The following is a 25,130-nucleotide window of genomic DNA, read 5'->3' as shown; positions in this document are numbered from 1 at the left end:
CAACGCCCACTCAGCGGGAAGGTTCGAAGCGAGCCGGTGTCCCTAGAGACAAGCCATTTGTTCCTCGGTTCCTCTTGGCACTCACACGCTAAGAACACCCTGCGTCTCCAGGGAGGAAGAGCACAGACCACCTGCCACGGGAAGCATCTGCTGAGGTTCTTGTCAAAGACACCTCTGAAGGAACTTGCCACTTGAGATTCCAGTTGCCACACCTCTGCACAAAGTTATTCCTTTAGCTTATTTTTGAAGAAAAGTCAAATGGGAGGCTTCAAACCCAAAGCATATTATTTAATGCAGCCTCCAGGCCTTCAGCAAAAGTAACATAGTCAAATATTAGGATTTATAGTTAAGGTTAATTCTTAAAAGCACCTACAGGTATGAGAGCATCATACCTATAGGTGTGACGAGTGAGGGCTCTGCACACAGGTGGGAGGGCTGCCCCTGGGAGCCCTTGAGAAGCGTGTTGCTGTCCTGCTCCTGCAGAAGCGGCACTGGTCAGCTGTGTTTCACAAGGAGTGGTCATCACCAGAAAGTTACTGATTGTCTTTACCATCGTTGAAAATAGATGTTTCTATTTTTTTTGAAAATGAATATTTTAAGAATCATTGATGGATTCCCATTGTCTGTAGGATGAAGCTACCCAGCATTGAAGACATTTTAAGCTCTGGCCTCCTTCAGGTTTCCAGCCCACTTAAGACCACCTCCTCGAACACTCCCTAAGGGCAAGCAGCAAGAAGTGAGCTCCTCTTTCCTGCCCTCTGCTGTTTCGAGCTCTTTTGTGTTTCAAAACCTTTGTTATTACTTCTCTGCACTTTTTGAAATGCTTCTCTTTCCTTAACATGAGAAAAGTTACTTTTGTTATATGCATCTGTGGTAAAATATATTTGGTCTTTGCCCCAGGTTCCCGGCACAGAGCTCCTAAAACCTTTGGAATTTCCTGCATGATGGGAGTACCTTTTGTCATTCATAAGGAGCCCTTGGGATCACACCTGAGTTTCTTTCAATGAGGTGACTTAGGGTAGGCCCCCAGATAGCCTCAGGATGGGGCTGGTCACTAGAAAGAACTCTTGAACAACAAGGTTTGATGACCTTCCAGGTTGGTGAATGCATCCACATGCCAGGAGGGCGGTGCCTCCCAGTTGCAGGGGGACAGAAGCTCCTGTGCTCAGGATCCTTCAAGATCTTGCCCTGGGTACCTCTTCACCTGGCTGTTCATCTGCATCGCTTACCGTATCCTTTAAAATAAACTGGTAGATTTAAGTAAATGTTTCCCTGAGTTTTGTGAGCTGTTCTAACAAATGATTGAAACTGAGGAAGGGAATCTCTGATTTATTATCACCAGGAGATATAAATATATTCCCAGAGATTCTTGGGAATCTCTGATTTATATCGCCAGTCAGTCAGAAGTACACGACAATCTAGATTTGCATTGGTGTCTGAAGTGGGGCAGTCTTGTGTGACTGAGTCCTTGACCTGTGGGATCTGACAATAACATCAGGTAGTTAGCATCGGAATTGAGTTAAGTTGTAGGACACCGAGCTGGTGTCCGCAGAGAATGGGAAAATTGCTTGGTGGTGTTGGAAAACATCCCAGATTCTCATTCAGTTTTCTTAAATTAAGATAAATTTCCGACAAAGAAGCATTAATCTGCCTAAGATGCTAACTTTCAAGGAATAAACTACTTCCATTGTTCTCAAGGAACAATCAATTACCCTAAAAGTGGTGATAATATTCAAATCAGAACTTCTGAAAGTGTGGCAATGACATTAGGAAAGTGGGACTGACAGGAAATACAATTTTTCATCAAAAATTTATTGGGGGTTGGCCCCCACTTGAGCCCAATCAAATCAATCTAATAACAGAAAAGTACTGGAAGAAAGATTATAATTAAGCACTTAGGATTAAGCATTTCATAAAAGTCATCTGAGTCTCTACCTCTTTTTTTTAAATATTGAGGTGTTTAGGGAGTGATACTCTCTAAGGTAACTCTAGTTTGTTTTAAACAAATTGACTCCTGAGCTGAACCAGAAGAGAACTGGGTCATCCTGTGTAGCCCAGTAGGGGGTGGGAAGCTCAGGCCTGAGTAGAGAGAAAGGGTCCTATTGGCAGAATGCCGCCTACAAATGTGTGCATGGGCCAAAGTAATTTAGAGGCTGACGCCCATGTTGTGTTGATTCACTCTGCTCTTGGATTGTCATGAATTAATTTTATTTAAATAAAAATTATGTTAATCTTGGGAGAATAACACAATAAAGGCATTTTCTGTTTTTGAAATAGCTCATTAGATAAATATTCATGCTTTCTTCCCTCATCAACGAAGACCACTTTTGCTTAAATTCACCCATTCTAAAAAGTTTAAGGCTGTGTTTCTTGGGATTAAAATGTGCCTTAAAAATGTGAAGATTTGCTCAGTTAATTTTTATATAAAATGGCAAATGATGAACATTTTATATCCACCTCCTACCTTGAGAAAAAAATCCACAAGTAGATCATTGTTGCTGATATAACAAGGTACCGACACTGATTTTTCCAAGAAAATAACGTCTTCAGTGTCCTGACTTAGCACCCAAGTGAGGGACCATAGAGGCAGACTTCCAGTGACCCCTACAGCAGCGGGGTCCTGCTTGTGTTTACAGCAGCCAGCGCACCAACTGGGGGGCTCTGCCTCTAAGGTGGAATTTCCCCACACCCACTGGCTCTCATCTAAGTACAATTTGAAAGTAAATTTTTTTAAGAAATAATCTAAGTTATTACACTTCTTTAATGATAATTCATTCCAGATTTTCTTCAGATGTTGAAATTTGTTCCCCTCTCTCAGGGTCACTGGGCTTCTGTCTCATTATCTAAGGAGAATGCACGGAGTTTCCTTCTGAAAGAATCAATTCGCAGGTGTGAGCACTTGCAAAATCAGTACTATCGCAATGCAAAGAAAATTGCCTCTTATAAGGTAGATAATTAAAATTATAAAACTCTTAGAATAAGAATTCACTTCATAGTCACTGAATCTCTACAACAATTCCATAAACAGACCAGAGAAATGATCCTCCTTACATGTGATGTCCTGGGATTAGCGACTTGCCCAGGGGCACTTGACAGAGTCTACACTGAGACTCAGGATCTCTCTACCTAGATTTTGGCCCTTTTGAGTGCTTCACAATCCTTAATGAATGGCAACACTCAAATTCTTTGAAAGGACAGAGTCCCATTCTTTAAAGAAACTAAACGTGCATTGTGATTTTAAAGTGATGAAATAAAAACTACTTTAGTTTGGAAAGCTTTTTGATAGGCAAACCAATGACACTTCCAGCTTATATTGAGCCACTTTAGTTTATTTATATTTTTCCCAAGTCTTTTTTCTTCCAATCATACTTGAGCTTTCTAAATGATATTTTAAAAGTGATCTAATTATACTCAAATCAATTGAAACAGTAGATTCAGCCTCTAATTTTGTTCTGTTATTGTATATTGTCTATGTTATTGCATATGGTCCATGTATTTTAAAGTCATGTAAAATACGAAATGTGTGCATTTTATGGTATACAATATATGTGCATTTCAATGTTTATAAATTGTATAGAAAAAATAGTGAGCACTGGCTAATTATATGCATGCTGAAGTATCTAGAGGGAAGTGTAGTGATGCCTGCAATTTGCCTTGAAATGCACCCAAAATGTCAGATAGATTAATGGATGGACAGAAAGATAATAGACAGGCCTGTGATAAAGGAAGTATAGTCAAGATTTATGGTGGAATCTAGGTGGTGAGTATTCAAGTGTTCATTTTCAAATTATTTCAACTTTCCCATATGTTTGAAAAATTTTCCTGATAAACTGTTGGGAAAAAATACAACTTATTTGATGTGACTTTGAAGGGGAGAGGAATATGCCACCCCAAATATGCCACTTTGTCATATTAGTTATCTTGAATTAAAGTTACCTGAGAAACAGCTGGTGCATTAAGGACATTCAGACCCTCCTTTGTCCCCCTGAAAAAGGTACCCACCCTGTACCAGGAGGTAGGGACATTCTTATCAGCAGAGAAAGGAATTCAAGCCTGAGAAGGCTGTATAAACAAAGTTTGTTATTTCTTCCCTAATTTACTACCCCAAGCCCAAACCCTTTCATCTTGTCAATTCTTCACAAATTTATTGTTTCTTTGTCTAAAAGGTATAAAAGCCACCTGGTTTGGTTATTTCTTTGAGTCTCATATCTTTTATGGGCTCCCATACATACAAAATTAAATTTGCTTTTCTCCTGTTCATCTGTCTTATGTCAATTTAGTTATCAGGCCAGCCAAAGGACCTAGAAGGGAAGAGGGAAAAGTTTTCTGCCATGACAGCTTTGATTTCTTTTCTAGAGCTAGCTAAAAGAGAAAAGTAATTAGATATTTCTGTGAGCAGGTAATTTTAATTGCAATGGGATCTAACACAGGTAAAGATTAAATTCAGACCCATACAGACAAAGGAATTCAGACTGATACAAGGAATACCATTTTTCACGTTGTACAAGTATATTTGTAGTATCAAGCGGTTCATACCTTCACATGTTGGGAGAGAACCCTGGAACTGCAACTGGGAACTGAGCTTGCAGGTCAGCGTGTCAGTCCCGGACAACGTGTACCCGGGGTGGCACCGGTACTGCACAAAATCTCCTGAAAGAGTCAACAATAACATACTTGGAAACCATGTCTCTAAGACGTTCAGAGTGTGTGAATGTACTAAATACGTATGAGGACTTTACAAGCTAAGTCAATGCTCAAACCGTTTCCAAACCAAGGTCTGTAGTCGTTGTTAGTCTGTTTAATAAAATGCTCCCATTTTCAGTTCTTAAGTCATAAAAATGCTATCTTAAACTTAGCCAGGATTAGCACAGAAATTATTAATTTCTGTACTAATATTTTTTTCTTCCTTGACTGAAGTGTTCTCTTCATTCCCGTTCCCCAACGATTACTTCAAAAAAAAAAAAACCAAAAAACAGTGAAGTAGATGCTTGGGCTTTAAGGCTTTAGAATAGAATGGCTTTAATGCATCCAAAGAGGGCTAAAGCATGACCTCAGCCTAATTAGCACAGTGCTCCCACAAAGTAAGCCATTATGAGTAGAGCAGAAATTTGGGCACGTGGTTTGACCAGTGATCTGAAACACTGTGTGCCAACAGGACGGAGGATTTATACTTGAGACTGAGAAATCCTGGGTCACGATAATTATACTGCGAACATATGCCATGTGACATGATTATTTAATGAAATAGACCACTAATATAAAACGGCAAAGTAGAATTTCTAAATATTATCATTACATATATTCACCAATTGTGTTCTAGTTTCAATGAAAGCTCAAAGTTCTACGGATCATTGTTTTAGCCACAAATGACTAAATTCTTCTTCTAGCGCATGAACATACTTCTCTAACTAAACACAAATATCTGTTTAAGTGTGTCTCTGAAAACTTTATCCAAAGAAAAATATGCACTAGTAAAGGCTCTGGAGAGGGAAATGTGATCATAATGACCAAAGCAAAACTCAAATGGCAAAAAACAAAAGTCATGGAGATGAAGAAAGAAAAACATATGCATTCGACACCTTACCTCCATGAGAACCCCCTAGGCAAGCCTGGGAATATTCCCAACAAACTCTCACTGACTTGTCTGAGGAACTATTGTAGGTGGGGTGAGAGTAAAAGTCAGGTTGAGCTAATAGAATGGTAATGAAGAAAACATTACCTATTTCAAAATCCTCGTCCTCAGTCAGCATTTCTGCCTGTGGAACCGCTGGGGGAGGCTGACATTTCTTGAGCTGAAATGCTGAATGGTTTGTGAAAAAAAACAATAACCGCAATTACATTTGCTGAATAAACAAAAACATTACAAAACACATTCTTCTTTTGTTGTTATAATGCTTAGGTACACTGAAATGTCTAATATTTGTAAGTCGTTTTATAAAATTCTCAAGCTTCAAAGGCTCACAGGATTATTTAATGTCAAGGAATTAAAGTCGGAGGGAAAAAGTACACAATTGAAAAAATGACAAAACACTTTACATATTTTTGGAATTCTGCAAGAGAAATGGTTCTTCCATTGCCTGGTTCCATGTCCACATTTAGATTTGATAAGATCTGTCTGTCTCTTGTTCCAAGGACTTCTACAGCTGGTAGTCCTCATGAGTGACAAGGGACAATATACTTTTTTCCAAAGTATTTAGTGTTCATTCTCAAAATCCTTGGAGGTTTGCTTTTGCCCCATCTATAATTACAGGACATTTGCTATCGAGATTCATCTGGAGACAGACATGAGGAAATCTACGAAAGCTACTACACAAATGTATTTCCCTGGGTCCATATCAGAGTCTCATTTACCAGCTCATCATCTTGGAATGAATCCAAGCTCACGGCAAAACACAACGTCATAAAATGTGAAATACTAAGGATATCATTAAGCAAAAAAGGATCACAGGCAACGCAGGCATCAAATGCAAGAAAATCCTATCAGGCTCGGTTGGCAGAATCAAGGAGCCTTAGCTGGAAAGCAGGCGTATGTCAACACTACGAGGAAATCAAAGGGAATGTTTCGCCTTAATTAACAGAGGGAAAACACACTGACCATGGAAATTGAGGACGAAGAAACCTCCGTTGGAAAAGTCGCTGTGAAACTTGAGCAGGACTTGATTGTTAGAACTGTATGCTGTTTCCAGGGCTGTGTTTCCACTGAAAACTCCTAGCTGCGGAGAATTCTGATCAGGACCATCCCTAGGAGACAGAAAGAGCAGTTTGAGTAGAAATTCCCTAGTTATAGCTTAAATTAACAATCCCTTTTCTCCTGACAGCCGGGCTCTAGGTTGGAGAAAGCAGCATGCTCTGACTGCGGGCTCCAGGTGGCAGGGCTGTCGCACAAACCTAGGAGCACAGAGCCGCCTCGCATCGCCGACCTTTGCAGAGGAACTCAGAGACACGTCGATTCTAGTAACTGCAATACCATTGAGCAGCTTGCTTTCAAAAGTCCACAATTTAAAGTCTAAATTCAAGCAAGTCTATTTAATTTAGGCTGAGATTTATGGCAATTTTGCTAATGAATTAAAATAGTTTAAAAAACTGAATGAAGTATTGGTCTCTTCTGCATACTGTGTTTAGAAATATCAAAATGTTCAGTATTCACAAAGTTGAATGGACTTTTCGGTTTCTGTCTCTCATTAGTGTTTTGACAACAGTTCACTCTGCTTCTCTTAATGATGAAGATTTTTTGCTTCTACCCTCTAAATCCTCTAAATCTGGGTGAAATTGCTGACAGGATAGGGTTGGTGATTTTTGTTGTTGTTTGTTTGTTGTGCTTTGCTTTTGAAACGGCAGCTTCCTAGGGTCAACTTGAGACTTCAAGTTCTCTGTTTCTCCCCATCCCCACAGCCCCTGGTTTGGGTCTTTATCATCCCCTCCAAGAGTTATTTCTACAGCCTCAAAAGCCAGCCTCCCTTCTTGCCCTCCACTAACATATTTCCCACAAAATGAGACTGGGTATTCTGCAGCCAGGATCTGTTCTTATAATTCCCCTTCTTAAAACCCTTAGGTGAATCCTCATTGTCTTAAAATGAAGCCTGAAATCCTTCCCATGATTTATAAGGTCCTGTATGATCTGCCGGGATTGCCTCCCCAGGTCAGCTCTTCTCAGGCCCTCTGGGCTCTCACGGGACATCCGCCACACCTGATAACCTCCAGTCCCTTGACTCTCCCTGTCCTCCTGCCTTACAGACTTCCTATAACCAGGTCAACCTGTACCTTGACAACAACTTCACCAACATACATGCACACACACACACACACACACACACACAGACACAAACAGATGCACACACACGCATTCTGCAGTGTTAACTGCAATTACTCCTTTAGTTTTCAAGGCAGTCTATGCCTACAGCACGTCCTGGCTCTTCAAATCTGGGCTGTGCTCCCTCCTTGTGCACCAATGGTACCTATATTCTACTTCTCCTATCAAAGTGTCACAGGGAACTTGTCATTCCCTGTTTCCTCCATAAACTCACAACTCCAAAGGCAGGTAGGGATAGTCATTCCCATAGATATGAAAATTTGGTCAAGGATAGAGTAAGTAGCTTATCTAAGGTCACATAACACCTTAGGAAGGGAGCCGGAGCCCCTGTAGTGGGCTCAGTATTTCCTACAATTGCATGGAAGGCCAGTTATGCACTGTTCACAAAGGATAGAGGGAAGGCTATGTGTAATCATTTCTTCAATATTTCTAGAAGCCTCAAATTCTTATAACAGCAAAGGATCCTACCAGCTTTTAAGAAAAACATCACACTTAAAAATGCAAAATAAACTAATCTTGGGATAGTCTCCTATATTCAGAGCAATCCTCGATATATCTACCATGTAGCAAGACTCAAACATGTTCCATGACGATTATTCTCTACATCTCTGGATGATGTAGTTGGTAAATTTCCTTTCCAATACCTACCTACCTACTTCTTTTCTAAATGCATACTCTGGTGTGTAAGTGACCTGTGAGTGGTTACAAGAATGGCTTATCATAATGACAGATTGGCTTGTACGGAAAAGTCCTCATACCAAACAGCGATGTAGTCATTGACAGCTTCCGTCTGCAGCAACGTGAAGTTGATGTAGATTCCGTGACCAGGAGGCACAGTGATCAGCCAAACGCAGTCCTTCAAAATCGGGTACTCATCTGGAAATCCCGGGGAATAAATGGTACCGTTCTGAGACGTTACGTTATATCCACAAGGAGCTGAAAAGGAAGCCAGGAATAATTAAGCTCAATACAGTTAGCTTTGGAAAGGATACAGTTAAAGATTTCGAAGTCTCTGAAGTCCCTTAGCCAAAATTTTCCCTTATGAGAAATAATTGTGAAATATTTCTCAATAACCACTTTGTCAAAATAATTCCCCTAAAGTCTCAAAACCTTGGAAAAATTATATTTCTAAGCGAAGTTATCTAAGTTTCGTTTAAATATTCTCCAAACATTCAAAATCCCTTCAGGAGAAAGCCATTCCCATATTATTAAAAAAAAGAAAAATCCTTAGTCGCTTATCTCCAGGGATGAATTGATAATACATTGGGCAATTCGATGCAAAAGATTATGTGGAATTTATACATATAACTGAAATTTTTTTTTTTTTGAAATTTCTAAAGCCTATTTAAACTTTCTGAAAGAGTAGCATCTAAGCCTATTTGCCTTGAAACAAAGCCATTATCAATTCTTCGCAGATCTAGTCCTCAAGAAATGAGATAAAATCAGGCAAGTGGTGTTTTTTTGAAGTATTTCCATATCTCACCAGCTTTCAACCATGTGAAGAATCACAGTACCTAGTCTATTTCTATTTTACTTAATAAATTGATATTCACTGTTGCCACGGCAATTATTTTGTTTTATTTACGGAAAAATGAAGTGACCATATATTAGCAGAACAACCTGAGATGGGTTCTTTAATTCAGACAGTGGTATAATATGTCAAAGTCATACACAAGTAGACTTTTTAATCAAACCCAAAGCTAATAGATGTGACATGGCTGTTACTAGCATGAATCTTCTGGGACTTTTAAAGACTTGACACAAAGGTGTAGAATTTAGGTGGAGTGAATAAGCTAAAATAGATTTAAAAGACGATAAAAATTCAATAACAATTCAAAATAGTGACTGATGAAATACCACAAGACAGTACATGATACATTGCTGAATTAATGGTACAATGTATCCTGATTTCAAAGGAGGAAAAGTTACCAGTGTAAGATAGACTGCATGTGTTTTGGGTAAATTCATTAGAAAAAGGGGCCATGGAGAACATTTTAGAAGTTTTACAGCATAATTATCAATAAGTAGGGCTTGAAGTCAGACAGACCTTGGTTTGTAATCTGGCAAAGCAAAATGTGCACATACTTAGAGTCTGTCAAATGGGGCCGTGAACAAAGCTGCAGTCACAACAAGCTACTCGGTGTCCCCAGGACATGTCGTACTTTTTCTCGCCAGCAAACTCCATGCACTTGTTCACCCTGCACGAAAAGCTCAAATGCTTTTCTCCTACCTTGCCACCAGGTGCATTTATTCCTCCCTTCCAAACTCAACTCAAACGTCACGGACTTCTTACAGTTCCTCCTGTTGACTGGGGCTCTGGAGGCCATGGTCTGTCCACATCAGGGACTGTGTGCCTCCTCAAGCCCACCCACAAGCTCCTGTCATTAACCCTCATTGCCTAGCTCAGACCATGATGCACAATAGACAACAAACAACTGATGAATTGAAAATGAGTGAGACAGTAAACAGAAAACACTTTAATAAGAAGTGTATGGAAGCCATTGGGCTGACATAGCTTATGTGTGATTTGAGGTGATTCATTTGGTGTTGATTTATAACTCTAAGATTTCCCTTGTGCATTCTGACTTTTCAAGTTGAATCTTTTAATTTATAACCACATAATATACTGTTGCATCCTTCCCATTGGGGAAAATCAAAACAAAACAAAGAGAAGCATGGTGCCCACCTCTTTTTTTTTTTTCTTTTAAAGATTGGCACCAGAACTAACTGTTGCCAGTCTTCTTTTTTTTTTTTCTTCTTTTTCTCCCTAAAGCCCACAGGACGTAGTTGTGTATTCTAGTTTTGAGTGCCTCTGGTTGTGCTATGTGGGATGCCGCCTCAGCATGGCCTGAAGAGCCGTGCCATGTCTGCGCCCAGGATCTCAACCGGTGAGACCCCAGGCTGCCGAAGTAGCGCATATGAACTTAACCACTTGGCCACAGGGCCAGCCCCTAAAGGGGCAAAGAAATGACACAGCGATTTTCCTCAGTAGGACACGTAACTGGCTTCTGCTACTCTTTGTGTCACTTAATAGCTCTAGGACATTGACCAAGTCAGCTATTATTATTTTTTTTTCTTTAGGAAGATTAGCCTTGAGCTAACTACTGTCAATCCTCCTCTTTTTTTTTTTTTTTTTTTTTTTGCTGAGGAAGACTGGCCCTGAGCTAACATGCATGCCCATCTTCCTCTACTGTATATGTGGAATGCCTTCCACAGCATGGCTTTTGCCAAGCAGGGCCATATCCACTTCCGTCACCCAAACCGACGAACCCAGGGCCGCCAAGAAGCAGAACGTGCGCACTTAACCACTGAGCCACTGGGCCGGCCCCAAGTCAGCTATTCTTCCCATGCTGTATCTAGGATATTCAAGTACTAAATTCTTTCCTTCACTTATTCAGTGAGTGTTTACTGAGAGCCTGTTAGGTACCTGGAAGTGTGGTTAGATTTGGGGACACAGCAGAGAACCACAGGGACCCCGTCACTGCCACTGTGGAGCTTACTGGACAGTGATGAAGAAAGATGGTAAACAAACACTACACAGGTATAAACTTCAACTTGTGTAAGTGCTATGAAGGAAAACAATACTACTTCTCACATGAGATCATGTTCTATCAACACACATGTAAAATTTTCTCAAGGAAAAATCCTGCTATGTAGTCTAGAGGGGAAAAAAAGAGAACCCTAAAAATGTGAGTCAAAGTTTCCTTTCTCATTCCCCCTAGCCTGTCCAATCTCTCATCCTAAAGAAGGCTTTACTGTCACTGTAGTGACACCAACGGCAAACTCTGATTTCCACGTCTGGGAGGTGTCTCACTTGAACTGTACAGAGACAGGACATGTGTGAGCTGGCTCAGCATGAAGCCTGTCCATCATCCCCATCCTCTGCCTGAAGGTGGGGGTCAATGTGGACCCTGAGGTGGAGGTCAATCTCGAAGCCTGCAGCAGGGAACATCCGGTTCCAGGAGGGCTCGGTGCACCACAGCCAACCACAGGTCCCTCCCAGCTCCTCACCTGTCTGCCCAGGAGACTGGGCACAGCCTGACAAGGAAGGCAAGCAGCTGGCAGGAGAGAGAGCATCAGCACACTGCACTGCACTTCACATTGATAGATGTGACTCCAGGGAGCCAAAGAGCAAGCAATGCACACTCATCTACATATTCCTGAATATACATTGTGATACTGCGATTTATAATAAGAAATACATATTTGATCTTCTACTCTGTTCCTGGCTCAGAGCTCCTCAGAGCCTGTGTTTCCTAAGTGATAAAAGAGATAAAGGTGTCTTTTGCTGTTCATAATGAGCCCCTTTTAACCACACCTGAGCTGACGTTAATCTCCCATTTATAGCCCATCAGAAGCACAGGTGACAACTTGGACCTGTGATTGGCATCTGAAATGGGGTGAGTGGGGGCAGTCTTATGGGACCAAGCCCTGAACCTGTGGGATCTGAAGCTATCACTGGGGGATAGTGTCAGAATTGAGTTCAATTGTAGGACACCCAGCTAGTGCCTCAGAATTGCTTGTTGTAGGAAAAAAGCATACATTGGTGGCCAGAAGTGTGGCTGTTGTATGGATCTCTTTATATACACGCACGCTAAGAAGAAAGTTTAGGTTGGGAGAAAGGATTGGTATGCAAAGCATAGTCAAAGAGAGAAAATTCTCAAGTTATTTCTATATGTGTTTCTCCAGAGAAAAATAAGTCCATAAAAATGATTAAGTTGTCTATTTTCATCAAATTACAGAGCCAGCACTAGCTGTACTGAATATGATGGAGGTGACGCCTTACAGGAATATTTCACCCATCGTCAAATGTACTCGGTGTCCGTTTACACCTAAACAGTCTTCACTTGGTTCTTAATTCCCTGCCCAGCTACGCTCTGTACTGCCACCTGAAGAGCCACTGTGAATTCCCTTCACAGGTTTACTTCACTGTTTTCTGGGAAGGTGAATCTATTAGGTGGCTCATACAAAGAAGTGATGGGTGTATCTGACCAACTCACGGTCATATGAAGCCAGAGCCAGATAATATTGGAAGATGAGCTGGCAGCCATGGCAGACATCAGCACAGAGAGGTGGTGACCCACACCATCACGTCATTTTATCTGGGGCTAGATTTGGAAAGCTCAAGGGGTCCTGAGACATCCCTTTATTGTATTACCTTTTCCTCTCACTTACACACGTATGATGTGATTTTCCCCGGATTGAGATGGATAGAAAGACAGAGCATATTAAGTGATATTAAATAAAAAAATAAATTTTAAAAACTCTACATGTATGCTAAGAGAGTTACAAACTTAGAGATGGTTTTCTCTAGGATTATGTTAAGATTTCTGCCTAAACTTTAAGAGTATGAAGAAAAAATTTACAGTAGTAAACAACCAATACATACATTTGGCATGAATATGTATGAATTTTAAACTCTTGACTATTTCTGTATCCAGGCACTGAATGCTTAATCTCAGCGAATGTGTGGAGCACCATAGGTATTTCTGACCTATTTTTTCATTCACTGACTCTGGTTTCCTTACGATGGTTTTGAGGTTGAGAGACACAGTGCGCTTTGTCTTAGGAATTGGTGTTTGATAATGAAAATTTTAAAAAATAATATTTATGAAGACAGGTAAGAAAAAGAGACAGTTGTATTCTTTATAGTGTCCTTTTTATTCTATACTATTGGGAAAGTTTATTTTCTGTATTTATCAATCGAAGTGGTAAACTTTAACTTAAAAGATATGTGTATAATATATTTTTTGGCTGGGTGGATTTCTCATGTCAGTTATGCAATCAAAAAGCTTTCTGCTTACAAAATCTGGCAATCTAAAAGATGCTGCTAACACACTATTGCAACATACTAAGTTACCCTAATAATGACCTCTGTCCACATAGTTCCTCATCACACATATTAATGCATTTTAAACTGAGGTGCATTATGACAGTGTTTAAACTTAAAAAAAGACCTTAAAAGTATATCTACATAAATATTTCAGTGATAAAGGCTTAATTAAGTCAACAAAATATTTTAAATTTTTGAACTATATTTGTAAGTGTAAAGGCATATTTAATTATCAAATTACATTTAGTAAATTAATAAACCACAGTCTTCTTAACCATATTTTCACAATTATAGCTCTTTTTTATTTAACTGAGACTTCTGTACAATTATAAGTTGCTGGTAAAAATGATACTGTCTTGAATTTCTTAAGTCACTTTCAGACATACTCTTCCTTTTATTTTAATAGATATCATACTTTTAGTCCTGATTTTTTCAGATAAGTTAAAACATACCAATTTTATAGAATAGATTCTTATGCAACTTAACATACTTTCAGCATATACATACAAACTGGTTTAACATATACTTGTGAAGATCAATGCCTTAAGATTTAGAATTCTTGAATCTTAATTGTCCAAATTGTTCAATCTTTAACAGAGATGCCAGAAGTTGTTCAAAGTATCTATGTTTTTTCTGAGATTCTTCTGAAGTCTATGGGGCTGGACCTTTGAAGATTTTTTCAATCATTTGCCCTGTATACCAACATCAATCTGAAACGATAAACCACTCTGGATTAATAAATACATTTCAGGTGAGGCTCCTGGGTAATCAGCAGAGTTTGTGAGGGCATTAACTCTAGTCTAAGCGGACACTAGTAGACACCTGAGCAGCCCCTTCATTCTCAGGAAACAAGGACTCTTTTTACTACATATTTCTTTTGAAATACACCCTTTCACAGATAAAATAACTTGTTTTGAAGTGATACCCTCTGCTTTTTTTTTTTTTTTAATTTAGTCCAATATGGAAGATATTGAATACACATTACATGGTGTTTAGAAAATTTGCTTTATGATATAATTTTACACGAATCTTATGTTTTGGTTTTTTACTCTGTTTATGACATTATCTGCACAAAGAGAAATATAATGGTAAAAATATTTGCCTAGTAAAGAATTTGGCCTTGCCCGAAGGGAGGGCTGGCACCTGTCCTGGATTCTGGGAGATAATTTCTGGCATGACTGATAAAAATGTCTTCCTTTCAAGTGAAGGCTGGCTACACCCAAGGGTCTCAGGGTCAGGCTGGCCTGGAAGACCAGCCATGTCATTTAGGGTGGGCTTTTGGGTGACAGGATATCAGTGGGTCTGGAAGCTGATATCAACCAATGGACAGTCAATAATCAGTCATGCCTACATAACAGAGTCCCAGTAAAATTTCTGGACACTAAGGCCCAGGTGAAGTTCCCAGGTTGGTGACATTCTGTGCACATTGCCACACATCAGCTCTGAGAGGGTGCGGCATCCCCCTACATTTCACGCTACGCCTCTTTTCCCACAGATGATCTGAATGTGTCCTTTCCTAGTCATGAACCACAGCTGTGAGCATAACAGCTCGTGAGTTCTGGGAGTCCTTCTAGTCAATTACCCAACCTCAGGGGCGTTCGGGGGGCAACCTGTGAACTTTCAGCTGGTGTCAGGGGTCTTGGCCAGCTTGGCTGTCTGGAGGACCTTCTGCAGGGGGTGTTATGTCATGATGTAATGACAAAAGATGGCATCACCTTTAAGCTATATCAGAAACAATATAGTTTGTGATTTTCACACTGACAAAATAATTCTAAGCCAGCAGTTATTTCCATGTTGGAAAACCGGGCTTGAAAAAAACAACAAAATCTAATTAAATATTTAATTATATTTTTTTACATCAAGAAGCCTCCATTTACATAAGAATTCAAAGGATTCAGGCAAAAATTGCAAATAAGGAAAGGATTTAGGGGCTGGCCTGGTGGCATAGCAGTTAAGTTCTCACACTCTGCTTTGGGGGCACAAGATTCGTGGGTTCAAATCCTGGGCGCAGACCTACGCACCACTCATCATGCCATGCTGTGGTAGGCATCCCACACATAAAGTAGAGGAAAATGGGCACAGATGTTAGCTCAGGGCCAGCCTTCTTCAAAAACAAAGAAAAGGGTTTAATCTTGACAATTCAAAGTAATTTATACATATAAACATATGATTTTTTAAATGGAGAGTAGTATGAAACAGTTTTTTAAAAGTGTTTTAACGGAAAAATACCAGATATGTTACTGCTATACTTAGTTTTATAAAATATTTTTTAAATGCTGTTTTATATGTTATTGAATTAATGCTAGACTAAGGTAAAGACGTTTCAAAAATATAGCTAAAGGTTTTGTTATAGTTGTATTTATAATGATATAGAATGGAAAAATACAGGTAAAAAATATGATTTAAAAAGTACACTGATGTGCTTTTTTTTAATTCTTCAGTAGAAATTCCAACACAGCTAGATGTCTTTCCCTTTTCCCCCTAGGATATAAGTATTTAGCATTTCAAAGAGCCACAGAGTTGACAATTTCTTTATTTTTCATTCAAAGCTACTGTATTTATAATGTTAGAATATTAGGTTTACAGTAACTTTTCCGTGTCATATGCATTCTTCGTAAACAAAGTACTTGACCCATTCCTTTGTACTTGATATTGCAAAAATTTCGGCGTCATCATAAAAGTTAGGTAGCCATACAGAATCTTTAGAGAAGCGATTCCTGCTCAAGCCAGAGACAGCCAGTGAATCCAGATCTTCTGCATTACCCTTCCCCATCAGCCGAGTCCAACGTCTCCCGAGAAACCCTGATCCCCATCAGTATTCGACGGCGGCTGCTTCACTTTCTCCTACGACTGTTTCCACACTCTGTCTTTTCTTACACTAGCTCTTCCACCCGGGGTGTTCTCTATCTCCGAGTAGCAAAATACTCTGTTTCCTTCCAGGCCCACTACAAAAACGAAATCTGTTTTCCGACATACAAAAGCAATACATGATTATCGTAAAAGTCAAACAATAAAATACATCTAGGGCAAAACTAATAAGTACTCTTTCTCCCTCTCTAACCTCACCGTTTGATGGAACTACTGTAAAGCTAAATAGTGCTGTCATCACAAAGATTTCCCCATTGCTTTCCAAGCAAACGCCATCCTTTGTAACCTCAATTCATCAAAACAGGCCCTTCGTGCCTGGTTTTGCATTATAAATATTTGTGTGTATTATTTTGTTATCCTTACAATTTCCTTGTGGACAAGGCCTATTTATTCATCTCTTTTAACTTACTGGCATATGATGCATTCCTGAAATGCTACGTAGAGTGAGTTTAACATCATAGATTCCCAATAAAAATTTGTTGAACAAATTAATGAATTTTTGAATACGTTCATTTAATATATGATGCACTATAATATACATGAAAAATTAAATTGTTCCCAAGAGGAAGGATTAACCTACCATCACATCTTGGAAAAGGATAGTTCCAGTTTCTGTTGATTCCATGCTGACAGGTGAGGACTGGGTGGCCGATTAAAATGTACCCAGGATAACACTCAAACGATATGGATTGTCCCACGCTGTAATCTGCGTTGATCATATACCCATTCTGGAAAGGAGGTGGATCTGGGCAGTTCTGTAGCTCATAGGCTGAAACAGACGACAGAATCAAGCTCCTACATAAAAAAGCGAGTCAGTCTGGAATTTAGATGAATTTGATTACATACAGCTGCTTCAGATGACCTTTTCTGATATGTTTTAAAAAATGTCTTTTCCAAGTTGCCAGTTACCATCCTGATTAAGGGAAACAATAATTAATAGCAATAGAATTATAACAACTTGCATTTAACAAACACTGGCTGCGTGCTTTAGAAGTAACACAGCACACGTCAATCACAAATTTGACAATGTTTACCTTGGAAAGAAAGTATATGAGGTGAATTGAATTTAAAGAAAAGGTAAAACAGATGATAATAAAAAGTGCCTATAAAGAATGTCAAGTGAACGTCGACCTAATTCTCTTTTAATTTAAGAGTTAATTATACTAGCACTCTACTCTAAGTGCTTCTGACTAGGAAATATGTGCTATGTTCTGATTTGGTCAATTAATTGTTCAAGGAACAATTAGTCATCGAGCAATTACTACCAATACAATCATGTTATAAATTCATTTATTTACTCAATATAATAAAGATACTATGCAGTTGGCAACAGGATACTCTGGTTAAACCCTGACTGTAATTAGCAGGTTAAAATGTCCTTAATTTCACATTTCAGCATCCCTTGTTTTCATCATTTTTATATTTGCGATTGTATAATGTCTCTGGATGAGAGTCAGATGAGTAGCTGTAGAGAGATTGTGAGCCAGAAAACAGAAGTCAGAAGATACACCAAAGCAAAGGCCTTTGAGCATCTCGAGATGATCGCTGGTGCTGGATCCTCCAGGGCCCAGCAAAAGGAGGAAGCTGGAGGTAGACTAAGCCCTCCCAGAGTGGGAGTGGAGGACACACTCTCTAAGGAAGGGACAGGGCTGTCCCTGAAAACCAGCCTCCACCCTGACTCTGTCTGTCATCCCCAACAGGCCTTGTGTAACTTCCCAACTGCTCCAACATCTCTCTGGTGTCTACCCTGTGAGGTTGAGAGGAGTGCTGTCTGCTCATCAAGATCAGGGGAAAGTCAAGCTAATTCATGTGCTAGTGATGTAGACCAAGGCTGCCCCAGGTAGAGAAGCCCAAGGTGCCCTGGCCTACATGCCGATCTATATGAACCAATGGATTTTATGGTGTGAATGAGGGCTGCCCCAGGGAGAAAAGCCCAGGGCACCCTATATGGCCCATCTATATGACCCAACACATATCTAAAGTTACACGACCACGCAATAACCAGACCCCACCTGCACTGATACCATTTAATGACTTTTTACACCATCTTTCCTTTGTCTTGTAAAGAAATAACTTGCATACCTTATAAATTTAGCCCTAACCCTCAACACATTGCAGCTCTTCACTGCCCATAGGTCCTGTCCCCATGCTACTCCGTGCTATTCTCTGAATAAAAGAGCATACTGCCAGACCTTGAGAGTCCAAGAAATCTTTCTTGGGACTCCTCAACTCTCCGAGCCTGCATCAGTAGGACTTTATAAGCGGTGAGTGCAAAAATTAAAGAGATTTCATTTTATTTCTAACACATCTGAACATTATAGGGAATTACACCTATGATATATTGATAATATCTAAGAGGAAACAAGCTGTTGAAGTTGAGTATTCTCATTAGCTCAATGCCATCTTTTGACACATAGCCTTTATACCTCAATTCAGACATATAAGTTTTGTTTACACAAAATCAGGCATAATTCACCAATTATAGAATGAGTTTTCTGGTGCTGCGTTAGATGAAGTTATATTATAACATGGAACAGCTAGGAAAATTAGGAGAAACTCTCAACATAAGGATTTATTCCAGACCTATTAGCATTACAAGCACAATTATGTTAATGAAATTCAAAGTGATGAGGATCATTTGCAAAAGGAAAAGGGCTTTTAAGGCACAATTTTGGAATTTGCAATAGAGCAAAAAGACAATAGTTGCATGTTCTAGAAAGGTGTTTCCTAGTTGCTTTTCTGCCTCTTTTCAGTAGAATATCTCATTGTTGAAATCTTCTATGTAGTACCAGACTTCAGGGGAAAAACTCTCCAATTGTCCAAAGGAAAAGAGCATTCACACCAGTATGGAAAAGTGCGTCATGAAGGAGCATCCTTCAGGGCTAGAAACGCACGTCTGTCACTATTGCTTGCTTCTGCAATGTCATCACACACTATTTGAAAACTAGATGCTTAGAAAACTCTACCATCATCTGTAAGGACAGAAAGCCTGGTCAGACCAGCGTGTCTCTCCTTCTCTCTTTCTACCGCACGCTCACACACGTACAGATGCACACGCATGTACACACACTCACACACAGATGCACACCCCCCCACATACATACATGAGTGCAATGCACTCACACACATACATAGTCACACATGCCAAAACATACCACACATGTCACACACGCATATGTGCACACACATGCACAACACACCACACAGGTATACATATCACATGCACACATCTCGTGCACACATGTGCATACATACACACATTCACGTGCACATTTCCATACATGCTTGTGCATACACACATCACACAGCGCGTGCACACATCACACGCACACACATGCACACTCCTTTTCTCCATTCCCTCACTGTGCTCCTCCCTGGGCCAACCTGGCGAACCCTCTGCAAGGCTGCCTGCCTCTCCCAAGGGCCACCCCATGCTGACGGCCATGAAACAGCCTTTTCCTGAAAGCCAGGCCCCCATGGCCAAGCAGACATGCATAGTGCATGGGATGCCTCCTTGCAATGTTGTTATTTGAGTCTAAAATTACTTCACAGACCCACGCTCAGAAAAAGAACGGAGAATCCCAGACTGTATGTCAATCAGCAACTGCCTTTCTTCTTTATCACTCTCTTTGAGAATGAAATCCACAGTCTGTTCCCATTCTTGAATTCTTTGAAATGCAATAAACTCTGTTGGAGAAATGAGTCCTCTAATACATCAAATATAACTGCTAATAAAATCTTTCTTGGGGCCGACTCCGTGGCTGAGTGGTTAAGCTTGTGCGCTCCACTGCGGCGGCCTAGGGCTCGGATCCTGGGCGCGGACATGGCACCACTCGTCAGGCCACGATGAGGCAGCGTCCCACATCCCACAACTAGAAGGACATGCAACTAAGATGTACAACTGTGTACGGGGTGGGGGGGGGTTGGGGAGATAAAGCAGAAAAAAAAAAAGATTGGCAACAGTTGTTAGCCCAGGTGCCAATCTTTTAAAAAAAAAACAAATCTTTCTTAAAGAGTATCCAAAAGGATGGCTGATTTCCATGGGAGGAGAATCAAACAGAAGGGTGTTCAGTATAACCTCATCTGCACGGAAAGATTCCACTCACGCTTCAGCAGGGCCAGGGGTATCGATAGAGGCACGGATATCCCAGCGCATTAGGAGCAAGGTAACGGTCAGCTGTTACGTGAAACAGTGCTAACACAGACACACACACGTACTCACACACGTTCACTCACATGCATGTTAATGCTTTTCCCTGCTTTTGTTATGTGTTTGTTGGATAATTTAAGAAGTGCAGTCAAGTTCTCGTTAGGGCTCTAAGAAGCTCGAGTTCAAGGCACTGCCCATTTCTACCCATCTGTTTAACTCTGCGAATGGGCCTGAGATGGACATTTCAAAGTTGCCTTTCAGGAGTCCCATGATTCTAAATCCAGTAGCTGTGGGCTACTCTCTCTATTAGATGAAAAAAAGTGGCTTTCCTTTTCTTCATGGAACCAACACAATTGTCCTGTGTGGGGGTTTAAAAGAAAAACTGAAAAAGACAGCAGTCCAGCCCAGGTAGGCAGGACAATAGCTTTTATGCCTTCTGTTTATTGAGTGAAATAAAATTATGTACCGAGAGTCTACTGTGTTATAAACACTAGTTATAAATGGAAACTAGACAGAAATGCGTCTTGCTTTCGTGAAGCCTACATTCTATTTAGGGAAATAGACACAAATAAATCAATATGTTGGTAATTAGATAAAATAATTGTAAGTTCTGTAAACTACTATTAAAAAATAAACAAGGACTGAAATAAAAAACAAACAGGGTATAAGTAAGAGAGGTCAGACATTGGTTTCTTCAAAAAGGAACATTTAAATTGACATCTAAATGGAGAGAAATTGCAGGCCAGGCAAAGACTCAGAAAAGAAGGTTCTTGGGGAGAGTAAATAGGGTGTGCTCCAGAGAGAGAGAGAAGTCAGGTGTCTCAGGGGAGGGGGACCTCAGGGAGACAAACCTCTGCAGCCCGTGACCCCACCTGTGTGCCCCTTTCACACTCATCATGGGAGGTCTTAACAGAGGAGGACCCAGTAACCAAAATGATCAGACCATGGGGCATGTTCTATAAATGGACACAGACCCATTTTTAAAAGCCAGGATTCATTCTTCATCTTGTAAATGATATTTGCCAGGCAAAAAGACCATCATACAAAACCCATGGCTCATTTCAGAGTTTTCTTAATAATCTAAAATGCCAATTAATTTTTTTCAATTGTGAATTATACACTCAACATAAATATCAGGTACTCTATTTTCAGGTCTTTGTTCGAAATCTCTTCTTCAGTGGAGTACTTTACTATTTAAACATCAACGTCAATATTCTCTGAAATGTTTGGTTTACAAAGTCACAAGTTACCTTCTCCTGTTTTTAAGTGGCTTTCCCAAAGTTTGCTTCATAGGCATATTTACACAGCGATGTATACATTGATCGATCGGACTGTATTAGGAGTCTCAATTAAAGAAGTAATATAAACATAAGCTATAAAGAAGTAATAAAAACAATTCTTTAGTATGCTAAAAATAGATGAATTTTGGAAGGATTTCCACTGTGTGCGGTTTAGCGTAGGTGCGGTGGATTTGTGTTGCCTGCTCTGGTCACATCCAAGCACCTGTGAAGGTCTGGGATGCACAGGTGTGCCAGGCTGCAGAGATGGGAGTTTAATTAATGTGCCCTCTGAGCTTGAGGGGGAAGTTGCTCTCAGTCAGCTCTCAGAATCCTCAGGCGAGCATAGCTTTGCTGTTCTGTGCTCATCACTCATAGTGAAATCATTGATCTCCATAAATTGATTTTAAAAATATAAAAAGTTTTAATTAAAAAAAGTCATCGAGGAAGAGAGATAAAGAAAAGAGTATTTCAGTGGAATTTGATAAAGAAGTCACTTTCTAGTGTAAAGTGAAGTAAGAGTCATGATTTCCAAACAAATTTTGTTTCAACTGAAGCCCAGTGACTTGTTCATGTATTTCTGCATTCCTATATTTGACAATACTTAAAGACTTTTAGAGGTATTATCTAGTAGTTCTGAAAGATTAGAAAGAGAATCAGCAGCAAACAGAGAAATTGGCTTTTGGAGGACACACAAGAGCCTTGAGGTCACTTTGTAAAATAGCAGACGCCCTGAGGTGTGCTAGAAGAAAGACCTGTGCTTTGAACTTGACTTGGGTCTCCCCGTATAATGGATATGGGATCTTGGGCATACCACTCAATTCCAGAAGACTCATTTCTTCATTTACGATAGGGGAACAAATATTATCCCCAAGAATTAAACGTGGTGATAAATGCAATGACCCATGGTTGGCATATATCAACTCAATAAAGTCAAGTCTTGACTATAAGAAATTTCTAGTCTCTATGATAAATATATTTGAGTATTCAAGATATAGCCCTTGAGCCACTTCTCTGAAGGAGGTAGACCAGGGATAGAGAAACCACTGCTTCTAATGTCGGGATACTGTGAAATACTTTAAGAAAACAGCCTTGTCACAAGGAGGAGAGCCTGTGGTTTGCATCAACATCTACACAGAACATGACTTTGAAGCCCTTTTCAAGTCTTCAGCTTCCCTCTCCATGAAAAATTAATCTGGGGTCCCAGAAGTGTCTATGTCACCTATGGTAGTCCACAGAATTTCCAAAATGCACACAAACATAAGCTCGCTAGTTCCCCAGATGGGCCATTATCATGACTAGGATGGCATATTACCTTCCTTTGTACCAAGGGTATGATCCTGGTTTTCACTTTTAAGATATATTATCCACCTAAATGTTCTTCATTCGTTTTGTTAACTCCTTGATCCCAACACCTACTGATGAAGTCAACCAATATTATTACTAAGGTTGCAGCCAATCCCACACTTTTGAGCTCCCTGAAGGCTCCAGTGGGGGATGACTAACTAAATTGCTTACTCATAATTGCAACTACAATTGCATCTTATGCCTTCACCATCTAAGAATTAAGAAGCCAAGTAGTCCTTTGGCATATTAGCCTTTACCTTGTGGAGAAACTTTTATTTTACTCAAAGGAATTGGACTCAGTGAGACTGCAGATTCACACATCAGACAAAGAATCTGCTTCCTTCACTGTATCCGAAGCTTGGGACTAGGGCTGATTAAGAAGCATGCAGCAAATCTCAACTGGGATGTGGACATCTGAAGGTGCCATCACCCGGGAGACACATCTACTGAAGTACAGGTCTGGGTATGCTTTTGGTTTGGAGGAATAGATCTTTTAAGGGAGAAAGTGGTTGAGATCTTTACTTTTACTTGTAGCAAACTCATAAAAGGAAAGCAAATCCACATGATCTGCAGGAAGAAAACTGGTCAACTTTTAAGATTTGGACCTTAGTCTCTAAGCGTCTAGTCCACGAACTACCATCGTAAATGCTTTTGCCATCTTGAAAAAGGATACCCTACAGTGAATGGGAACTGATACAACTATTTGTTGTCCACTGTTTTAAGCATTTTTATGTGAAATTGGCTTCTTTATAAAAAGCTCATGTCAACAGTTTCATTCACTCACGCAGATGGGTGAAGAAGGATAGAGCAAGCCCCCTGCCCTGTTCTTCTAGTTCACTCAAGGCGGCTCAGAATTTCATGTGGAAAGGAAAAAGAGTAATAGTTTTAGAAGCACATCACTTTCATGTACAAATTATAGTCATATCTATAGGGAAGAGTTAGTGCGCTTACGCAATCAGTTAGAATGAACTATTCAGTTGTTCATCGCACATAAAGGTAGCTTTAGCGCTTCTCTTCCTAAGGGGAAAAACTGGCATCCACAAACTAGCGCCTATTTTCTCATCGATTCAATTCACTAGTGTGGATGAATAAAACAGATTTAACATATCCTTTTTTTTTTTTTTAAGTGCTTAGCATGCATAGCAGAAGGAATGAGAAAAAGAGTGGAACTTTGAAAAAAAAACAAGACGTTTTTACTTTCTATGGCTGAAGCACTTAAAATTATCTTTATGTCTTTTAGCATTGAAGAATTATGCTTTATTATGTAAAAAAGAACAAGAAAGAGAAAGACAGAAAGGAAGGGAGGAAGGAAGGAAGATAGATAAATATTCAACTTCTCCAAATGTCAAGTTACAAAAACCAGAAGTAAAATAAGTCACTAAAATTCTTAATATGCCAAAATTTCACAAATATTCTGAAAAATCTAAAGCACAAATAAGCCCATTCCAAGACTACAAGAATAAGATAACACAGAATTTTACCCTTTGTGGGGGATCAGAATTGGCCACTCCAAAATGTGTCTCTTTGGCTTGACTATTTTTAAGAACGAAAGAGTCTGAAAGAAACTTTGCTTCTCCCCCCACTCCCCACACACTGCCTAAAAGAATTTAAAATGGAAGGGCCTGTTCTAGGAAGGAGCTAATACCATAAGATAACTGTAGTGTAATGTGAAACATGTCTCTCAGGTCACATTGTCTGTTGCTGGCCCATTTACATTTCCATCTCCATGTAAATTGCCTTCCACCCCCTTGAAGTCCCAAAACACTACCCCCAACATCCTCCTTTGTCTTTAGCTGAAGATGGTATTTAAGATGAGTGGGCCACCACTTTGGCAAGTTGTTCAGT

General features: G+C 39.8%; 1 protein-coding gene across 2 annotated transcripts in view; it reads right to left on the bottom strand.

Annotated features, from left to right (window-relative positions):
* CSMD1 (CUB and Sushi multiple domains 1) overlaps positions 1–25,130 on the bottom strand; it is a 1,831,060-nt gene that overhangs the window by 144,576 nt on the left and 1,661,354 nt on the right. For both annotated transcript variants that reach the window (XM_070598372.1, XM_070598373.1), the window contains exons 42-46: positions 17,092–17,280; positions 8,569–8,746; positions 6,596–6,741; positions 5,720–5,800; positions 4,537–4,650 (exon numbers count right to left, since the gene is read on the bottom strand). In XM_070598372.1, the coding sequence (XP_070454473.1) occupies positions 4,537–4,650; positions 5,720–5,800; positions 6,596–6,741; positions 8,569–8,746; positions 17,092–17,280 (708 nt within the window). The remainder of the gene's footprint in view (positions 1–4,536; positions 4,651–5,719; positions 5,801–6,595; positions 6,742–8,568; positions 8,747–17,091; positions 17,281–25,130) is intronic.

This window comes from Equus przewalskii, chromosome 28, assembly GCF_037783145.1.
Source record: "Equus przewalskii isolate Varuska chromosome 28, EquPr2, whole genome shotgun sequence".
In the NCBI taxonomy this organism is placed as follows: domain Eukaryota; kingdom Metazoa; phylum Chordata; class Mammalia; order Perissodactyla; family Equidae; genus Equus; species Equus przewalskii.
This window is presented reverse-complemented; position numbering and strand designations above follow the sequence as displayed.